Source organism: Cygnus atratus, chromosome 2, assembly GCF_013377495.2.
Source record: "Cygnus atratus isolate AKBS03 ecotype Queensland, Australia chromosome 2, CAtr_DNAZoo_HiC_assembly, whole genome shotgun sequence".
In the NCBI taxonomy this organism is placed as follows: domain Eukaryota; kingdom Metazoa; phylum Chordata; class Aves; order Anseriformes; family Anatidae; genus Cygnus; species Cygnus atratus.
In genome coordinates this window covers 10,114,882-10,137,515 of record NC_066363.1, presented here as the reverse complement: position 1 = coordinate 10,137,515, position 22,634 = coordinate 10,114,882, and the positions used below count along the sequence as shown (strand labels likewise).

General features: G+C 37.0%; 1 protein-coding gene across 1 annotated transcript in view; it reads left to right on the top strand.

Annotated features, from left to right (window-relative positions):
* The window catches only part of PTPRN2 (protein tyrosine phosphatase receptor type N2), a 485,563-nt gene that overhangs the window by 42,338 nt on the left and 420,591 nt on the right, over nt 1-22,634 (top strand). The window contains exon 3 of the mRNA XM_050709300.1: nt 20,152-20,269. Coding sequence (XP_050565257.1) covers nt 20,152-20,269 — 118 coding nt within the window. The remainder of the gene's footprint in view (nt 1-20,151; nt 20,270-22,634) is intronic.

Sequence of the window (22,634 nt, the reverse complement as noted above, 5' to 3'; positions counted from 1 at the left end):
GCTAGTGATTTGAAGGGATTTGCCCTGCTGTTCCTGGCCATTTTTTTTTGATAATTTTAGGAGGTGGGTTAATTGGAGTGTATGTAGCACATGGGACAGTTTCACCAAATTCAGTGGAAACAGAATCAGTTCCAGCATAATTTCTGCAAATTCCTTTAGCTGCTGCTTCTGTTTCTTCTCAAACCCTTGAACTGACCCAAAACATTCCAAATCAGATTCTTCATCATTGTGTTTCATGTAAAAATCAGCAATCATGTATCATATAGGCAATTGTGAAGATGTTTTAGCATGATGATACATGAGCTATTATTTTTTTGGTGATTTAAACACAGGTGCACACACACATGTATTTAATCTCTGTCTAGTTTCTAAGTTCCGGATCACATATTCTGGGTTTTTACTTTTATCTTCAAGAAAAGAGGAAAGCTGAGGCTTTTGGCAAGGGCTGTGAAGGTAGCAAAACTAATAATTGAGGGGCTCGAATATGAAAACTAGCTTTGTGTCTCCACCTTTGTCTGGAAGAGGAAGTAAGAAGATATTTATCATACATGGATACTGTCATCTGCTTTGTTGAAAAGAGAATAAATATCCTGCCTAAATTCTTTAAAAAAAAAAAAAAAAAAAAAGACTTCAGCTTTATCTGAAAAATAGACTTTATTCCTTTTTCAAATTAGTCATTGCTGCTATGCATGGCATCTCCTGCTTTTCAGTACATTAATTGAAACTGTAATAATTGATGCTGCCTTTACATATTTATTTCTTGTAGAAATAGTTTACACAGAGTCACAGATTCAGGAGATAAAAATAGCATTCTGGTCATGGGCTTTGCTCCTCGACTGGCTGCAATGATAAAAGTGATTTCCTGTTCAGCAGGCAGCCTGGGACTGCAGTCGTGCGTGCATGAAGCTGCTGATTTACAGGGGTGCTTAGCACCCTGAACTCCAGTTTAATTCAGTGGGAGCTTTAGCACCAATAAATTAAAATCAAGTATGTGTTTGAACATATTTTATGTATTGCGTGACAGGTTCTGATTACTTTCATTGTTGGATAAACTCAAGCCTGCTTTTCCCACCCTTTCTGAGTACTTTGTGGCGTTCCTTATGCTTACGTAAGGTATTAGAAAAGACAAACAAACAAAACAAAACAATTTCCCTTCCCCAAAGCTCCTGCCCTTATTCTATAGGTGCTTTAGCGTCTGTTCTAATGCAAACAGTAGCACAAGCTACAGAAAATTGTTGAAACCGGTTCAGCAGTGTTTATCAATGATGCATCAGGCTTAGCGAAGTGGCACAGGCTTACTGTATTGTGGCCGGGCTCAGAAATTGCTTAGAGACCTATGCCTATTTTCAAGACCACAGATTTTGGAGTCACAGAAAATTCTTGAGACATCAGTGTTTATGATAATTAGATTAAACAGTGTATGTGAGGCAATCAAGTGGTCATATGCTTGAGTGAACTCATATACAGAGGATATAATATCATTAACCACTGAAATACCCGTGTCCCAGTAAGGAAAATACCAGAACAGTTAAGAAGCAGAATTCACACATAAGAGGTCTGATTTTTACCCAGTACTGTATCATATTCTCTGTGTGTTGTACACAATAATTAAGATTAATTAAAAAAAAACAAACACACAACAACCTTCTGAGGGCTGCCAATCAACCATTCAGAAGGTAGACAAATGTAATTCTGGCATTGCCTGTACTGCCTGAATTCAGCATCTTTGTGCTTGTGCGTTACAGTGCAGTGTCTGATGACATGATCACATGCTATATTTTTCTCCATAATCCATGCATCGTTTAGTGCAGGAGGAGAACCTCTTCTTTGGATCACCTGGGATCTGAAATAGCTCCATTTGCAAGCTGATAGTTTAAATTCCTAGCAACCCAGACATGCCTACATAACCACTGAGCTTATCTAAGGTCTTCTTTCTCAGAAAATAAATTAACCATTCAATCCCAAGAGCTAACCATGAAAAAGAAGAAAAATCAAGTCATGCACAATTTTTTATTTAAAAGCATTGCAGTTATTGTTTTTCTACAATTTGAAGTCTCATTAATCTCTTATTATTTATTGACAGTATGGTATGAGCTTGAGTGAATAGGATATTGTCATAAATACATTGCTGTCTATTTTGTTTCTTTTGAAAACTGCAGTTTTTATTTACTGTCATGAAAAAGAAACAATTTCATGTCTAACTTGGACTGCCGAATGGAATACAAGAGCACAACCGCCTTGCTGGGAACATGTTAAATCAAAGTGGAGTATATTCCTGAATCGAGATTTCTAATAGGAAATTTAAATTGTTTTGAAACCCTAGTTACTGTGGATGCTGGAGGGAAGGAATGTGTTACTGTATCTACTTCTGAGCTGTATTTTGAGAGAGTCTGCATGAGTCGTCAAAGGTGCCTGTGTGAGATGTGACCTTTTCAGTTCGTATTTATTATGTCTTCCCAAATACACACAGTAGCTGTACAGTGCCTGTCAACATTACATTTGGTGAAACTGATTCTCTGAAGGGATGAGTTCTCTTTCAATCCTTAAATACTCCCCTTCCAAAGCTGCTTCTGATAAAGGGGAAAAAAATGTGAAGAAAATTGTGAGAAGAGGAAGAAACTTAAACTTTCTTTTTCTCCTTTCTTTTCTAAAATCCTCCTATTATCCCATACATCCCCCTGTGATCTATTCTTTGTTATTTCACTTTGTTCTTCTGAGGGCTTTTGCTACTAGTGAAGTGCAATTATCCCGTCTCCAATAACACACAGTGTCTTTATGCTATGTTGTACATACAATGTGTAGGGCACCACACTTTCCAGAAGTGGCTCAGCACCAGCACCTGGTTGTTGTTGCCAGTACTGATCATGGAAGAAGTCATCAAAACACTTTCAGCCTTTCCGGCACTTCTACCTCCTCCTCCTGACCTCGAAGGCTCTAATTAACATCCCTTTCTTCCCCCCCTCAAGCTCTCACTGGGATTGGGTCTACAGCAGGGTGAACATAAGGGAGCAGGATTGGAGCCAATGACAAGAAACACTGAAATGTTTAGTAAACCCATTGAAAACAAGAAAATATTTTGTAGAATAGCCCCGTTACTGGAGTAAGGAGGTCCTCTAAGTTGCTGGTCAGCAGTCCATTGCATTTCACTGTTATGTTTGAAAACCCATGTGTCATACATGGGTTGGGTGAAGAATTGTCTCAAAACTGAGTTAAATAGTCTCTTCTAAACTAAGTGGGGCATTCCCGTGAATCTCTATGAACAATTCAAAAAAATACAATTGTTAACTGTAAATATGGGATATGAGTAGTGAGTAGCTATGAATGGCTTGGTTTTGGTTCCAAACAGGAAGATTTTGGAAACTAGCTTTTAACAAATGCTGGTCAGTAGTGTGAAAGCTTAGTACACTTACCCGAATGCCTGAAGGGAATCCTATTGGACTAGGTCTGGACTGTGTCATTGCAACTTTTCAAATTTTTCAGTTACGTCAGGCTATCAAAATCTTCAGCAAGCGTGCAGTTGGTCTTAATAATAAGTCCTTCCTAAATCCCCACTGAAAACATGGTTGCACTCACGTAGGCTGGATCTCATCTCGTCTAGCACAAGCTCATCTGTCTTACTGCTTTGCAGTGCTGCAGACAGGGGGAACAGCTCTGAGCACAAGTGGACTGTGATCCAGGCCTTTGGGCAATCCCATAATGTTTGCAATAAATCAAAATAAACTGGCCAGCTTCTCTGTTATGTCCTCCCATTGCCCTGTATGTCTTGTTTGAAATGGGAGAAAGTCTTCTATGGATTGAGTGTTTTGGTAGGGAAACAAAAACAGCTTTCAGACCCCTCAGGTAGCCAGTCTGTATGATGGGAAAGCAGCTGGCTGGGGCTTGTCGAAGGCTGGAGTAGCTACAGAAGTGCTGAGGGAAGGAGGAAATATAGAGGAAGACAAATCCTTGATTTTGTGATTAGAGAGTGCAGCCTGTCCAGTGTGGAGCCAAGAGGAGGGCCAGACCTACTTCTTTTAAAGTAACCCTTTCTGCTCTCCATGAACATCACAGGAGAATGGGGACAGTAATGTGCAGGCCAACATCGACAGCCCCATGACTTTCATCTTTTTATTTATCTTTTATTTATCTGTGAAAGAGTGACAATTGACCATCTGGGACGTTCTTCATAGTCCTCATAGGGGTAGTTCAAATGGGATCTGCGTGCAGATAAGTAAGCATCATCATCTGCATGTTGAATGCTTCTGTGGGCCTCGCTGGTCTTCATGTTGCAGGGGCTTCACACTATTGTGGCTATATGGGGTGGCAAAACCAGACTGCTCTTATTTTCTCGTTTATGAATCAGCAGATAGCCCCATTTTCTCTCTTGTTGAGCAACTGGAAAAAATAAATAAGCTTGAAAGTAAACATTCCTGGACTTCTTTTTTGTGTTCTGACTTTCTGGAAGAATTTCTGCAGGTATAACAGCTGTATAATGTATAAATCATTATAAACAAGGCTTGAAAGGAACTTCACTGTTTATATTATAGCTTCCCTGCCTTTTAGCAGTGATGAAAACTGAAAATACCAGTGCATCTTGAATTCAAAGGATAAAAAAAAAAAAATAGATGAGAGATCATAAAGGGGTAACGTGGTTCAGCTAGACTCAGTGTTTGGAATATTAAGCAGATTTGACCCATGCTGAGAAGAGTCTGAAGAGCAAATTCTTCTCAGCACCATCTCTTATGTCAGGACCCTGATTAACAAAGACATTTAAATAATGTCACTGCACTTCATACAATTTGAGCCTATTTTCTCTTTTGTATAGCTTGTGAATATAATTTTTTTTTTACTTGCCATATTTGACCTCTGTCTCCTAATAGTGGCAGGGAATGATACTTTGAATTATTATGCTGAATATAAATGTAAGCTTCAAAAAGTAACAAAGCTTTTGTTCCTTTCCTGATGAAAGCACAATTTTGCAGTTGCTTTAAATATTACAGCTCTAAGTCTGCCGTTGCTACTTCTACTAAGGATTTCTCAGTGAATTCATTAAAAATGTCTGTTTTCATAGCCTGGCTTGTACAAATAAGAAGCAGGGATTTGAAAGTTCAGGGTAGATCTTGCTGTGCTTAAGCTGCAGCAGTGTTACATATGCTGAACCTGTTTTTATGTTACTGGTGGGTAATAATACAAGCTGAACTCTGAATTCCCTCATTAGAGGTTTAAGTCTCTAAGGCTAAAACTGAGGCTAAGTTTTGATATTTGTTAAGAGAATCCTGGGTGAATTAATATTTTCCTGGGAGCACACAGAATTTTGAAAGAACAATTCTAGAAAGATAAAGGTAAGTAAAAGCCACATGTGTTTTCCAGGCATGTGAAAATAATTTCAAGGGTCACTGGCTTCACAGTTGGAATTAACTACAGGGTAACAGAAAGAGGAAGAGGAGAAGGTGCCTGCTCTTCCATTTTCTTGTGCGATGGGGAGAACAATGATGCTGGGAAAACGTTCCTAATGAAATGATGTTTCTGGAAATACTGCCTTTTTCTCTTCATCATATGATTTTATTTTTTCTTTTTCTTTTTGGAAACCATCTTAATTAGATCTGTTTCTAGACAGAAAAGTTACAGAGGAGAAATGAATGGACTAAACCTGTCTGCTCATCACACTGAATTGAGGGATTCAGGGAACAAAAAAATTTACCATCATTATAATTTCAGCTTTGAAGTGGTTTTCTTCCTTTTTGTTTTTGGAAAAATGGAAATAAAACCACTGTTCATTTGATTAGTATACCTGGAAATGGAAGTAATTTTAGTAAGAACCTGTTCTTTCCGTACTAAGTATCTAAATCAGAGTTCACCAAAGTCTCTGTGCTATGTTTTGAGGTAGCCTGAGCTGTTGTGAGTGACTGCCAACTGTCCAGATGGAAACTGTAAATCAGGCAGCAGATGAATGTGGGATTGTCTCTGCAAAAAATAACATTTTTCAGTTGTTTTGCAGATTAGGGACCTGTCATACTTCATCTCCATTATACAATCCTAAACATTTGTAGGGAGATACAGTGAGGAGAAGGAAGAATATGAGCTGACTAAACAGGAAATTGTGTCTTATTTAGATTTCATTGAATTCCATACTATAAACAGGTCGCATTTCTTTCCTCAAGCCTTGTTCTAACCCTGATTAATTCATCGCACTTTGGGAACATTAAAAAGACACCCAAATTATTCCAAATCATGGCCATCGGTTACAGTTGTATGGGATTAGAGCCACAAAGACTGAAAAGATAGTTACAGAGAATCATTTGTTGCTTCCAGCAGCTTCTCACTTCATTGTCAGAAAGCCAGAAGAATTGGCAAAAGGGCAGCTTTCCAGCACCTTCACACCTGGCTTTCAGCAAGTTTCAAACAAGAGGGCTGGAATCTTTCCTTCTATTAATTGAGATATCTTCAGGGTTGGTGGTTGAAAAGAAAGACTCTCTGCATTACAAGTTTGGAAGTGTTGTGTAATGTGTGATACTTTTGCTGCTATTTAATGGCTGCCATGTAATCTATCTCTTCTGTAAAGCTCCAAAATATCCTGCTTTTGTTGCATTAAAATAACTATTTAACAAAGCGTACAGGAATTAGAGGAAAAAGAAGAGTGCATGCTTAAGCGTTTCTATAAGCTTTAGATATCAATGCATGTGGACATCAATTTAAATTATAAGAGAAGTGGCTTTGTTTTTTTATTTATATTAAAATATGCAGTAATGTAATAATCACATTTTCTAAATTCTCATAGAGCACAATAAACATCTTCCTACCAGCTACCACACACTGTCCCCAGGGATTTTACTAAATAGAGTAAAATTGCTGACTTAGGTTATTCATCTGACCTGTGTGTCTTTCAAATATAAGTATAAAGGATTAGAACTAGATTTTTTTTTTGAGGGGGGGATATTATTTTATTTATTTATTTATTTTGGTGAATGTGCTTTGTTCAACAAGGGAATAAAAAGTAACAAAGTATCTCATAGTCCTTTTGTCCTCTGTTTTCCTGAATGTGTGCTTGGGCAGTCATTTTTTGCCCACTGTCACAATCTAGGCTGTGTTTTCTTGTTTGCTTTTTAACTATTCCCATTTCAAAGCCAGTTTTCTATTCTAGGACAGTTAGTAGCCTGGCAGCTGTCAATAGGTGGAGACTAATTTATTTATTATTTTGACTGTGATGACTTTTTCTAACAATAAGCAGAAGATCATCATTTGAATCAATGCTTTTTTCCTTTTCACTTTATATTTTATCAATGAATATCTCCCCAAGATTTCACCTACCATTAAAACGTCATTTCTGTAGCAAACTTTGCTGACTAATGTCTGTTTAACTAACATGTCCAGCAGCATTTGGGAGTGAAACAAGTGTAGGTTTTGCAAGAAAATGGCTGTTACAAAACCTGCTGGAAAATGAAGAAGCTGCAATGCTTTCCTTGGAAAACAGTTCTCTAGGTTGTGCCATGTACTTAGGTGATAGGTACCTATTGATAGGTACCTATTGGTATTAGGTGCCTTTCAAGAGGTACCTAATGTGATCATAAAAACATGTCAAAAATAATTGCTTTTGAGTAGCGCGTGGAAGACCACAGCAAAATATTTCAGTGCCAAAGGGAAATAAGCTAATGGCTCTTGTATGAAATGGCTATTGATACAGATTATGCTGAAAAACTAGAAGAACTTTCTTGTTTGGATTATCTTAGTCATTTAGAGTAACTTTTCCTTTCTTTCTTCAACACTTCTTGTACATTGTATGCATGTTTACACCACGTGTTTCTGAACAAGGATTTTAGAATTTGGACTGAGATCCAAACACATGAATTCTTCAAGGGCAAAGACTGCATCACTTGTCATCGATTCTGCCAAGCATTTAAGAAGTGACTTTTACTAGGGCTTGTTTTGAAGATTTATAAATGCAATATAGATTTGTCTAGAATAGCTGCTTCAATAAATGTTGTGCTGTAGCATGTAAGCATGGGCTTTACCACCAGCGGATTCACTAGCAGTTTGTCATCCAAGTAAAAATAAATATTCAATAAACAATTTATTAGGGATGTGAGTTCACTTCTGCTTCATTCCACTTGGAAGGACTTGACATCTGCTGCCTACATAGTGTTATTAAGGACACAAGGAAATGAAGACAAATTAAACGTGGAATTGTCAAAACTATATTAGGGAAACTTTCCCTGGCTAACAAAAATAATGTAAAGAATAATAGGAGAAGGATATATGCATGAGGATGTTTGAGTAGTAGCAAGGGACAACTGAATCATAATACTTCAATAGAAGTTATTCTTTCCTGAATCTAACTTTTGTTTTAACAAAAGTGCTTTGCAATGCTCCAGTGGCATTTGAAGAACTTACACTGTAAGGAAATATAATTTACAACTATTAAGATTCTCATTTGCACTGCCATATTTGTGTAACTTGACTTTAATGCAAATGGTAACAGAAGTAATAGAAACATTTCATATGGCTTCCCATTCCTGTTAGCAACACAAGGCCAGTTAGTGTGGGGAGAGCTGGAAAGGGCCAAATTTGGCTTTGTCAGTGCAGTAGTTACGTGAATTCCTGTCCATCCCCATCCTGCGAAGCTCCATGCCACCCAAGGCTGTGCAGTGGCTGAGTGGTGGACGTGCTGGGTCCATCTGGCTGAATGTCCCCAGCAGTGCTGGAGGAGAAGCTCCCGTGTCCATCCATTGCTCCATGGTGTGGAGGTGCCTTGGCAGTGGTGACATCTGCTGAGTGCTGCCTGCGCTGTAGCACTTCTGCTGGACCAGCTGAGGGATGATCGTACATAGCCTCAGCTGTAAGGTGGGATCACAACAAATACAAAACATTGTGCACACGCATAAAGTATAGCAACTTTGCTGTCAACATGACAGCAGTTTTTAATACAGAATGGGTGAGAAAAGAGAAACTTGATTGGTTTTGACTACATATCAATTCAGCATAGGAGTGTCTGTGCTGTAGTCTTTGAATTTTGACCAATTTTAATGTATGTTCAAGTAAATAAGATGATCAAAAATTATCTTTCTGAGAAACACTGAATACATTTAGATCTGTATGTATCTTTTACAAATATAAAAGATTCAAGGGCATGCCCTGATACTGTGTATAGGAAAAAGAATCAAACCTGACAAACTGCTAAGTATAATGTAATGTACAAAAGACAGTCTTATGTGGTTGCCAGGACAGAATTATTCTGTTTTTATGTTTGAACCTTTGGCATTTAGTTAAGAAGTAATTGACAGAAGGAAGTATTTTCTTTCCTATGTCATCTAACATTAGTAGAGTAAAAACTATAAATGTAGTTTATCGTATATATAGAGAGAGAGAAGTCAATGGTGAGTAGGAATAGCATATTAACAATAGCTTGTTGAATTTGTGATGCCCCCATGTTTATATTTTATTGGCTGTAGTAAGTAAAACAAATCCATCCCAGATTCCGGTTTACTCCTTGAAACAAGTAGTCATGACGTGTAAAATAAAACAGTTGTTTCCCTAGGAAAAGAGAATATTTTTCTGTTTGCAGCTGCTATCACAGTGTGAGGTGGTGAGAACGGAACACGAGTTGAAGGCTAGGTTTGTAGCAAGTAAATGAGTGAAACAGGACACTTTCAATTGTTTATTCACTCATTGCTCTTTCCTTTCCAACATTTGTTCCTTTGGGGGCAGCGATAGCAAACATTTTCTAGGCAGTTTTTCTGGGCTACAGATTTGGGGACCCAAATCACAAGCATTTTGGAATGAGAGAAGGTCAATTCTTCGTGTTTCCAGTCTTGTACTGGGAACAGCTAAGGAGGACTTCGTGGAGCTCTTGGACACCTTAACTCTCAAATACCTTTGCAGGGACATTTGTTCAGAATTTCATTACTAAGGAGCAGTGATCTGGTCAATGAAACACAGGTCTTATATTAAATAACAGTATGTTTTTAAAATATGTGCAATAGCTTGCTTTTTACTTTGCATCTTTTGTTGTGAATTAGCTTAAACTGCTATCACAGCAATCAGATTAATTGCTGCAGGTTTCATCTGTCATGACTGTTATAAACAGAGGGTAGCACTGCTGATAATTAAGGCTGCATTACATTTTCCAGTATTATTTATATGTGCCTGTTCGAGTAGTTTGTAGACGAATAGAATAATCAATATTCCCTTCTTCTTACATTTACACCTCTCTTAAAAAAGAATTAATATGCAGGTTTTGTTTTCTTAACGTGGGAGAAAAATACATGTGACATTTAACCAGGATACCCTGAGGAAGTGGAAAACAAGGCACATGAATGTTCCACCACATCAAAAGTATGGTAATAGGTAGTACTCAATTATCTAGAAATATATCACTATTTCTTAATGCTAGCAGCCACTGATCAGAAGACTTATCTTCTGTAACAATACTAAGTGAAAGATAAATATGAGCTACACCACCAATGTTTTTGAAATGCTTTAATGTTATTGCTGTTTCACTTCATCGTTTGCTCCAAAGGAGGTTTGCTGCTTTGTATGCCATTCAGAAGTGCTGATGGACAAATTTCTGGAATTAATGGTATTTTTGAAAATGCATTCACTTTCTTGATTGTAGTTGCTAGTCCTTAAATAGTGGAAACACACCAAAGTGAAGAAAAAAAGCAACTACCTGCTGCTCAGTTAATGACACATCGCCACAGCTCCTGGTGGGCCCCATTTTTCACACCGCTTCTTGTTTATGCCAGTGCAGCTCTGTGGTACCTGAAAGAGCTCGCAATGTACAGTACAACGTTAACCCCTGAAATTGTGCTGTGGTATATTCGTTTTGAAGATAGAGAAGTGAGTCACAGAGTTGGTGTCACGTCAAAAGTTTAAGGGTGGATTGGGAAGAAGGCAAAGGCTGTCAGTCCCCTGATGTCCATGCTGTTGTTCTCTGGTGTGGGTACAAGCACCATGTGGCTCCCTGATGCTCCAGGCTACGTCTCAAAGTTCAGTCCTTGCCCAGAGCAAGTTCTCTCTAGTTCTTATGGAGCGCAGTACAGTTAATGATAGACCTTGGTGGTATAATAGTAGAGCTACTTCAGGATATCCAGGTTGAGCATAGAACACACAAAGGAAAACATTAAAATCAATGGGGTAAAATGGCTCCCAAGAAAGTTAAGATTGTTATATTCCCTCTGTATGTTTCAAGTCAGGGTTATTTCATCATGGCATGTTTGAGGCATTTTTTTAATGTCAGAGTTTCCAGTAAATGCCAGTTAAATTTGGATTTATATAGTTGTATAAGTTGTATATTAATGTATAAGATTGTTAGAAGAAAAAAATGATGAAGCTTTTTGAAGTGATATATTGTGAATGGACATTAGCTAGAACTGTGCTCACAAAGATTGAAATTTTAGGGACTTTTAGTTCATATCTGATTGGTCTAGCTCTTCCACTGTAAATATTTTAGTTAATCCAAAAACTTATTCAAAAAATCACTCAGAGATTCAACAAAATTGCACTTACTAGTGGCATTGTGATAATATCAAATCACAGCTCATAAGCACTGCACATTTTAAGTATTCAGAGATCATCCCAAAAGACAGGAAAGGAGCTAGAAGGAGCCAGAAATCAGAGTGCATGCATCTGACAGAGCACTGGTGTGAATCTGTGAATCAGCACTACATGAATTGTCCAAAAATGTTATTAAAGCTCAGTGAGGTATTAACTGTGGGAAACAAGGGAGGGAAAATGTACATCAGGTAGTAAACCATGTTGGTCAGAGCTTCTTATCCCAAACCTTTTTAATTGTTGGCTAAAGTAAGCTAAGTAATCTCATTTTTACCCATGGACATCAGCTAGATACATGGGCAGAGACTGCTCCTTAGCTGCCATGTGGTAATTTGTTAAAAGTAACTGGCTTGTAAATCAGAGGCCTAAGGTGCTCAGGCCAAAAATGTCTAAATTAAAACATTTCTGACATCCAATGTGCAGTAAAGTGTATTGTATCCTCCGGTTCAGTTGTTGGAAGGTCTAAACCCACAAAGCTTACGTGCACAAGAGAATAGAAGAGAAGAGAATTCGAATAGTCTTCAGGCTGAAAATGCCACGTTGCCTTTCTGAGTTTCACAAACCCACATAGGGTTCATTTCTATACGTGGGGTGAATTCAAAATGAAACCTGAGGAACATTAATCAGCTTTTCTGGGGAGCAGTGTGACCTGCAAATTGCTTGTCTTTGCTTCAGGCAAGCCATCTTGGCTAACGCACTGTCCTGGAAACCCCCCGGCTTTCAGCCACCAAGGTCTTTGCAAGGTTCCTGAGGGAACCCTAACTTCTTCAACTGCCGTGTTTTTATTAATAACAATACCAACACTAACAATTATTGTTATTGCTGTTGTTATTGCTGTAGCAAGAGACTGTACAAATGCATGCAATATATGGCCTCCTCCTGGAGGAATTTGCAGTCCAGGAGAAATGACTTAAAATTGAAAAATGGAGGGTAAAGTTTCACACGAACTATATAGAGTTATGGAAGTTTCTCCTGCCCGTCATTTAAAATTATCAAAGATTTATCTTTTTCTCCTTTAATTTGCATTGGTCTTGATATAGGATAGTGTACAGTGAATAGGAGACTGAAGGCTCTTGCTAGAGAAAATGTTTCAAGTATGTCAGATTTCCCCGTTACACCCCATGAATATACTACAGAACCCTTCAGTCTGGTTCATACTAACATTCCCTCTATACTGTTGTACAAAGATATGTACATTGGTCTTAAAGGCACATCAGAACCAAATGCCAAGATGCATTTACAGCTGCAGATATTGCTGTAGTGCCCAACGTTGCACTCCCGTATATTGACTTTGCATGTGCAATTTCAAGCCCTCATCTGACAGCCAAAAATTGATTTTTCACAAACATCAGTGAGCGTTCAGCAGCTACATGAAATGGGGGTGAGAACCATTATGTGGATCTGAAAGAACAGTTCTGCTCTGAGGCATTTAAAAATACATGAAGAACTGCAGATCTGAGATGAATTTGCTAATATATGTGTAACCTGTACAGCCACATAATTTTCTATACTTATTTAAGTGCCAGGACATTTCTGACCAATTCTGCCTTGTTACAAGTGATGTTTTAATTCCCAGATTGAAGGCACTTCAAAAGTCCTTCCCCAGGAACTGTATTTTTCATGACAGTAAGGCTGTCATCCTACTGTTAGCATGAAATGAAATGGATAAAATGAAATGGGAAATAAGGCTGCTGATTTTATATGCATTGTTAACTACTATTTGGACAATATCTCCATTCTTTGCATTGTATGGTCTAGCATTACAACCAATTTCCACATATGAAAAAGATCTTGCATTATGAGATGGGTGAATGGAAGTTTAGACTGGTGTAAGGTGTCTTGGAAAGGAATAATAATAAGAAAGAAAAAGGAAGGAGAAAGGAATAAAAAAAGGAAAACAATATTTTAACAGAAAAAGTAAAGATCACCACTCTGTAATTTAATAGCAGACTGCAGAGGATGAATGTGGTAAAGTCAGCTGTTTCACAGTGTAGGACTAGAGTCAAGCTTTTGGGGGTAAATCTGGAATACTCACGTGCTCTTTGATGTGCTTGTCAGCTAGCCCAGGTGGGTTCAAAGCTCACTGAAACAAGCAAAGCAGGCTTATCTTTATTTTTGTATCATTATTTTGGATGCATGTGAATGTTTCAAGGAGTTCATGGAAACTCCTTGGATTAACAGCATTGAGGAAATGTCGGCATAGTCCAGGGGCAGAAGGGAATGGTGGAATAGAAGATGCACCTTCACTCACCCTATATTAATTTGCTTATTTTTTGACAAGTATGTCACAGCCCAGACATCACAGAGAGCCATTCAAGTTAAAGATGTAGCTGACCATGAATTAATTCTAGGTTGAACATTAATATAAAATTGTAACCATGAAAGAAGTTCCCTTTTGCATATCTTCCTAAAATTCTGTTCTGTGAACAGAACCATCTGCTTTCAAAGTTGAGGGTCATCAGTTTGTGAAAAGGATTATATGACATAGTGGATAGCATGGGATTTATGTCAAGGATCGCAAAATCCTTTTCATGTATCCATTCTGTTCTAGTTTTTGGAAAGTAGCCTATTCTAGTTGGAAGTTAGATGACATATTTTACATTATCATATTATTCTTTTATTACTATCAGCTCTAGTGGCAGAAAAATCTTATGTAACACTTAGAAACTTTATCTTGTATAAACCAATTATTTGTAGCTGTCTACAAGAGATGAAATAAAGGTAAGGAAACATTGCATACTGAGTCCTGTGAGAGTATTTTATAATCTTCTTGGCAAATGAAGCACTCATTTGGCTTTTTCAAATGATAGAAATTCCAAAAAACTGAAGAGAAAAGCCTTCCCTCTACCTTCTGGGATAGTTACTTAGAGTAAATTAAAATCAGGGCTGTAAGAAGATCATGCTAGTAATTTAATTCTATGGAGATTATCACTTTTATGTATAATAAAACAATATATGAAAATTTGAAACTGTAATCCTTAGGCAGCCCTTTCATCTGTTCTTTCAAGTGGAAGCTTTTTGCCTTGTGAGTGTGAGTGAACTGCTGCTGAATTTAGCGACTGAAATTCTTGCGTATTATAGAGAAGCTCCCACTAGAAGCTCCAAAAGAGGGCAAAAAACTCACCAGTGCAAACCTGGTACTCAGCACTGCTGCAAGGGAATGCAAGGGAAAAGGGAAGAAAACAACAACAACAAAAAATAGTTTATAGTGAAAGCTGGTAGTGACCTTTACTGTGCAGAAGTGGGTTCAACTGCTCTATTATTATTTTTGCCATTAACCTACTGTTGCAACTTGTATCGCAAAATTGCTTTCAGAAGTATTTCTATTTTTCATTTACTCTAACGGCATACATCAAGATTTTATCTTTGGTCTGCATTCTTAGTTAGAAAAAACTGTAATTGAAAGAATGAATTTTAATACACACACCAACCTCAGTATTAAAGCTGAAATTTTGTCTTAGCCCTGAAATGTGAACATTACTGGGCATGTCCTTGAGATCTGAAAATGGAGGTCTGGGATGAGAACAAGTGCAGATCCTCTAGAGGATGTGGAAAGACAGCCTGCAGAAAGCCACGTCTATACGTTGACCTGTCTGTTGTGAAAGCAGGGAAGAAAGCCAATCATTCCCAATTCTGCAGACATTCTGACAGCTCAAGTAGGCATTAACAATTTGCAACACATGGCATGGGGGGTGAAATTCTCTGAGCTCTACAACTGAGAGTTTCTTGGCTGAAATGAAGTAGCAGTTGAAGGTAGCTCAGAGAAAAACCTATTTTATCATATGCTGCACAAGGACAAAATGGATAATAAAACCAAAAAGTGGAAAAAATTAATGTCACAATTGAAAAATAATAATATGTTCTGGCTTCAAGTGTGAATACTTCTGAGGTTTTTTGGCCTTTTTATATGGGGATTTTCCTGACAAAGAAGGATCAGGTTTGAGTATATAGGTTTCTGCCAATATATAATAATCTCCTGTCACTTTGAATGGACTTGATATGTAAAAATCATTTTGTTGCCAAAATATTGGTGCAGAACTAATCATTTTGGATTTGAAGTGGCACGAGAGCTGGAAGAGCCTCATCATGTTAGGCTGTCAGGCACAGGTCTCATTGAAAGTGCTCCCAGATCCCTGTGCAGCCTGAGCATCCTTACGCAGGTTGGCTGCTTGGGAGTACAAGCAGGAAGATTTGCACGGCCAAATCCTCAGGTGCTGAGAGCTGTTAGTGCTGCAAAGGAGTTAAATCAAATTCTACTGATTCTACAGAATGCTTTTGCTAAGTTAAAAAACTGTCGTTTTCTTGCCTAGGCATTCGAAGGAATGAAGATTTTTTGTATCAGTAATTTTATTTGTATCAATAACTCTGAGTTAGATTAAGTTAAGAGGGAGAAGTAGCAGATGAGTGTTTTCAACAGTTGCTAATTAATTTGCAGGCACTAAAGATGTGGTCAGGTACATAAGGAGAGGCATCAAGTTGCTCTAAGATGAAAAACAGACTCAAAACCACAGGAAAGGATGCTGTTATGTAGAAAAATTCAACAGCCAAGAAAAGTAAAGACATGGTTGAATATTGATTATTTTTAGATATTTCTCTGTAATTGATATAGTGGCAAAGCCAGTGAAGCAAGGTAAAAATGAAATTGTATGACACATGTGAAAAAAATTTTGACTTTACTTTTGGAGGCAGACGCTAGTATTATCTTTGCCAATGTGAATTTGTGAAAACTGTTTTCTTCACTGTTTAACACTGCTTGCTTTCAATTTGATTTCAATTAATAAAATGATTATTAGACTCTCCATTGACATAGTGTTGAACATAATGGGGACCTAGACAATACTAATTTCATTATTATTTTTATACTTTTGGTAATTATAGTCATTGTGCAGTGGAAAGAAAAGATCCAGGAAGATCCCTGATGATAATATGGAAAGAGACCAGATCATATCTGGAGTAATTCCGTTGGCTTTGATGTGGAGGTTGGGATTTATAAAGGTATTCATGTCTTGTATTTGCTGCCTCTACATGACCACAATTTTTTCACATACATTAAGGTTACAGAATTTCAATTTAACAACCAAGAAAATAATTCAACTTTGGGCTCTGTCACCAAGAAGGGTTACTACTTGTGGGTAAGGTTTCTACCTATAGCTTTTTTTTTCATGGGGACTCACAACCATCAGTGCTGTTGAGCTGAGAGCAATTTTGTACCTGCGTCATTTCAGTGGCCACCAGCCTCCTTCTCTTGCTCATGCCTCAGCATTGTCTGCTTGTGAGAACTCACAGGTAGGACGTGCAGATGGGTAGCGATGCGGGGTTCATAAGGCTGGGTGTCCCCCCGTACCACTCCCTGTTAGTGACGTGGAAGTAATGTGTGTACAAGAGCACCACTGTGATCCTGCTCAGCCAGTGGAGACAAATTGTTATAATTGGGTGGTGAGCTGGGAGCTGGTGCTATGTGTGATGCCGAAGACAAAGGGGACAGGAAATCACTGTACGGTGTCATGTGCTTCTTCCCAACCTTAATTTTGATTGCAGCTGTCAGCGTGGTATTAGAATTCTTGAATGTGCTATTCTATTGAGCTCAGTGTGTGGGAGAGATGTTTTTTTGTAACTGAAACAATGCTGGAAAATGATTGGCGGAAGGTTGGCTTTAGAAGCGTTGCAGTTCTGGAGATAGTTGCATAAGGAGCAGCAATGCTCACCAATTGCAGAGGGGAGATTTCCTTGAACTAGATGATTTTGCATGCATTTTTCATCCACGTGTTGTTCTAAATCTTATCTGAGTTACAAGTGCTGGGAGATACAGTTGAGAAGGCACAATCCCTTAATTCTAGTTTCTTAAACTCTATAATAAATACTCTGTTTTTCTTTCCTCTGTTTGCTCTCTTTTAATGCCACAGTTATGTTCTTTTTCAGCGTTAAGTACTGTTTGCTTGTACTGGTTGGAAATGCACTTTGAGAAAATGTTAAAATTGTGCATCAGGAGAAAGAAAGTACACCCAAGTTAACAAAAGACACAGTTATGACTAGTGAGAATTGGGATTGCAATGCTTTGCTGTTCTTTTTCACCAAAAACATTCCTTCATGGAGACATAAAGACGTACCTAACTATTGACACCTCTGTCTGGTCCTAAATATATTGCTCAGGACTGAGAGAGATTAATTTCTTGTCTTTATGCAGATACTGCAGATGAACTCTTTCATGCTTTAATTTCAACAAAACTCTTGAGAGTGGCTCTGTGTGTTTTTCTTCAAACTTTTCAGTAATTACTGAATAATCTTTAGCATTTAATAGGGCTAGTATTGACTTAGAGTTGCAAAGTGAAACTGTAGTGATTTTGGAAACAGAGAATAGTAGTTTTATAGCTATTCTAATTATATATGGAGGTTCTAATTATATATAAGAAGTTCAGGTAAAGTACATATATATTTATATATATGTACTTTACCTGAACTTCTTTGTTGCACTTCTAAATTTGAATGTTATCACATTTCTTCTCCTGGATGAATTTTTTTAACATTAGTAGAAATGTGTAATGCTAGGCAACAGAGAAGTAAAGTGAAACATACATACATATAAATATATATATATATATATAAACCTCCATGTAAAAATAATTTTAATAACACTACGCCAAAATAATCATAGGTGCGTGGTGACTCATTTTTGTGTATTCACATAAGAACTTGTTCTGAGCAGGCTTAGATTGAGATTTGTGAACTGATTTGAATCCATCTACTTACATGGCACATTTGAAAAGGTGAGATTTGCATTTGAAAAGGATGAATCAGATCTAAAAATATCTTGGAGATTCTTCCCCCTCCCAAGGGTCTGGAATCATCTACTGTAGCCGTTAACATCTGACATGATTTCAGGTGAAGTGTTTCCTCAATAAACTTGAGTAATATTTTTATTTAAGAAAACAATAGAAAGGAACAAAAAGCAGGTGTCAAAGAACTTTTTTGTTTGTTAAATCCCATGCATACTTACATTGGTTCTAGCTTGTGTATTATTATTTTCATTACTGGAAAACAATGAAGTTTGTGTTGCAGTACACTTAAATCTTTCCAAAATCGGGACTTTTTTTTTTTCCCCTAAAACTTGTCTAAATCCCAGACAACTGCACAGTCTGAATACTTCTTCGGCCTGTTTAATTGTACACCCAACTTCATAGAATCATAGAATCATTAAGGTTGCAAAAGACCTTCACCGAGGCTGAAAATTTGATAAATTCTGAAGTTATTTTTACTTCTGCATGCTCACAACTGTCTCAGAATGGACAGATGGCAGAATGGACAAATTTCCTATTTAAGCTTCTTTTTTGAATCCAGGCTTAAGTAAACAGAGAATGAACACCACCTTAGTACCCTGGAAAAATCTGGAGAATATAACCATTTTTTTTAATAGCCTGCTGGATAAAGCACTCATCCAAGAAGTGAAGTGGCCAAGTTCTGGGTTCTACTGAGACTGATGATGCTTTAGCTGCATCCTAAGAGAGTGCCTATACCAACACTTCTGTTGTTGACTGTGAATGGTGCTGAAATTTATAGCATGTGCATGAAATAGCGACTGAGCCAGAAATTCCCCTTCTGAGGCTGGTTCTAACAACCAGATGCATCCCTTCCCATCTGCAGCTAGAGAGGATTTTTCTTTAGGCAGTTTCTTACAGGAAGATATTAGCAGGATCACCAAATCTGGAACTTTTATTAATATTCATTCAGGGGTTTTGTGGTGGTTTATTGCACGTGGCGTAAAAGATAAATTCTCTGCAATTATGTGATATTTAGTTATTAGATAATTACAGAGAATTGCATGGGCAAGTTCTATGAACTAAAGAGTTACTGCAACATCTAAAATCTACAAATCTGATAACAATTATGTTTGGAGTTATATCATTATTATAAGTATAATTACCATGAGATTGGCAGTGCATGTAATTAATAAGTAATCACTGGAATTTGCCTTCATAGTTGCACTTCCCCCTTGCTGTAAAGTTCTTTGTCACAACATTTAAGTATAAAGATAACATAAATTGACCCCCACATGGTTTAGATTAAAACACAAAGTACTTATTTCCTCTGCAATACTAGCTCCTTAATAGTGTAAAAGTGTAGTTTTATGGAGAGAGAGAAGAGAAGGGGCAATGTGGTGTAAATGGGGGAGAAGTGATGGAATCACCTGTGGGAAGCAACTATTAAATGAGTACCAGCATCCAGTTTTAAATAACTCTGTCTTTTAATAGCTAGCTAGTGAGATAACTCTTCTCCATAGCTATTTCCAAAAAAAAATATATAAAAAAATTATTATTATTTTATTATATATATATATATAAAAGCTTATTCGTAACTAGCCAAAATTCCGTTAGGAATCAGGTCTCTTTCAAAATCTCATCATGTCATCTATTGTTTTCCTTGCATTTTAGGAAAAGTTTGATTAATAAAATTTCTTACAGGAGAGAGGAACCTGTAGTTCACTGTTGGATTCACATTGAATAAAACTTTTTGTTTGGTTGTTTTTTTATATTGTTAATATAGGACATACTATTGCCAAACTTTAAAGTTACTAAGCAGTGTTTTGCTTCTTCGTTTATTTGTTTGTTTCTCTTTTTCATTATTTATCAGGTTTTACCTGGAAAGATGATTATACGCAGCATGTCATTGGTCAGGAACTGTCAAACATTCACAAAATCCACAACAGACACCCTGATATATTTGTATCTGAAGCATCTGACACAGGAAGGTAAGTCTTCAATGGTGTTTTTGCTTGGTAGGTTTTGGGGAGGTTTTTCAAATGATGAGAAACGGATTGGTTCTGAAGCTGAATTAAATGCATCACTAAAACACTGTGTAGGTGACAAAAAGAAACCAGTTGTACAACAGCACTGGAAACATGGTTAGGAAAACAGCAGATAGAATGAATTAAAACCCTCAGTCCTGTTCTTATGATTAGATTGATTAGATCCTGTTCTTATCTTATGATGATTAGATCCTGTTCTTATGATCAGATTAAGAAAATATGTCTTCTGTTGTTAAATTAGGTGTCAGAAAACCAAATGTCAGGTCTTTTATTCAGTTCATGCATTATCTAGTCTCTGTTCAGCCAGCTGTACTTACAAATGGCTTAAAAAGGCAGGCTTGTACAGTAGCTCATCCACAGTAAACATTTTATTCTGGAATAAGCCAATAAAAAGAAACAAAAGGAATAAAAATGAGATTCTGGGCAACCATTAATATCTTCAAACTCTTATTCTTCCAATACACAGTTGTAACTGATGGAAGATTCTTGCAGGATCTTATGGCACAAAAGGTTGGGACATTTCTACCTGTACTTTACATTGTAGAAGCCATTTTTCTCGTGGCTTGATAGATACCAAGGGGCAATTTAGCAGTTATTGAGGACAAGAAGACACAGCATCTGTAATTGTGTAGAACAATATGGATGTTTTGCCTGTAATGTCATCTTCATACACAGACATATGTATAAATTTACTCTTTTACCTGTTATATTATGCCCCTATAGTCTTTAAGTGCAACCCAATCACACAGCCACCCAGAAGGCAATTTTAAAATGCATACAATTTTAGGAAATGTTAAAAATGGGGAATTTGGCTTTCTCCTACATGGCTTTATGAAAAACAATCTCAAAATCAGTGAAATTCATAGCAACTTCTTTTTGCTAGAAAACTTTCTTCGTAGTGGAACAAAGCTCAAGCTTCTAGCCTCAATGGCAATACATTGGTTGTTGGATCTTCGTATATTGCAAAGAAGATGAAAACATTTCTGTGCTAGAATACTCTTTTTATGGAAAAAAAAAATGCTCTGTAATTGAAAATGCCCAGCAGCTTCATCTGTGCTTACGTCAGTTTGTTCTGATTTAGTTCGTAGAATTTGACCCTGTATTTTGCATATATGCTGATTCTTTTAATGTAAAGGAAATAAAAGCATATCTTAAAGTTACAGTGCCGTATACTTCAGAAGAGCAGTAAGGTATAAGCGTAACTCCTGAAAGAGACAGTAATCCACAATTTATCACAAAGCAGATAACAACACATGGTAGAATCCACAAATCTGTTCTCAGTGCATAGAGGCACTAAATGCCATTACTGCGTGGATTACTCTCTATACATGCTATCAGAAATGATTTTGAATATCTTGGGGATTATTATTATTTTTTTTATAATGACTGTACCTATAACTTTTATTCATGAGACTAAGATAAAATAGGCCAGATTTCCACAAGCACAACAAAAAAATAAAATGTATAAGAAGATACAAAAAATAATTTAGGTTTTATACTGAGAACAGATGATCACTTTTAGGAGTTCCTGTTGAGATCAGGTTTGAACTGTTTTGCATTTTTAACTAGTACTATACTTTTAAAAAAACACATTTTGTGTATTGGCACTTAGGAACATCAGACTTTCAAATGTGTTCCACTTATAGCTGTTCCCATTGTCGATAGATTTTCTGAAGTTACCAAGCTGTGCCTCTGAAAGCATTATGTTATGTGCCAACAGTTTAAAACATTAATTGATTTTTCTGGTTGTCCATTTGCAATGTATTCTGTAGGTCAGGGAACAGTAGGAACTTTTTTCATGGCTTCTTATAGATTCTAATATAAAGTGCTGTATGCTCAGTGTGCTCAATACACTTGCTAAAGTATTATCAGGCAATAATTAAATAATTAAAAAAGCAACTTAGTGTAGGTATCTCATTATCAAAGAAACATTATGGCAGGGAGACCTTTTATTAAGGATAAAGTGTGTAATAAGACAATATGAAGTCGTATTAATGAGTCATTAATCCCCACAGAGTTAGTGAGAGCAAGAAAATAGACTCAGACACTTGAAAGGTAAATTGACTTAGGCTAAATTAGTGCGTATGAAATCTGATGGAACAGAAGACATGGATTTCATCTTAAAAAAAAAAAAAAAAGAAAGAACGAAACTGGGAGCTTGATTTCAAGATGAAAGTTCTTTCTTTGGTGGCTAACTGGAGTGTACATGGTATTTCCTGGGCCCTTATTAAATTTCAAAAAAAAAACCATTCTTGAAAGAGGATCCAAGATAAAGGAAAAAAAATCCATTCTGCACACAGGGAATAAA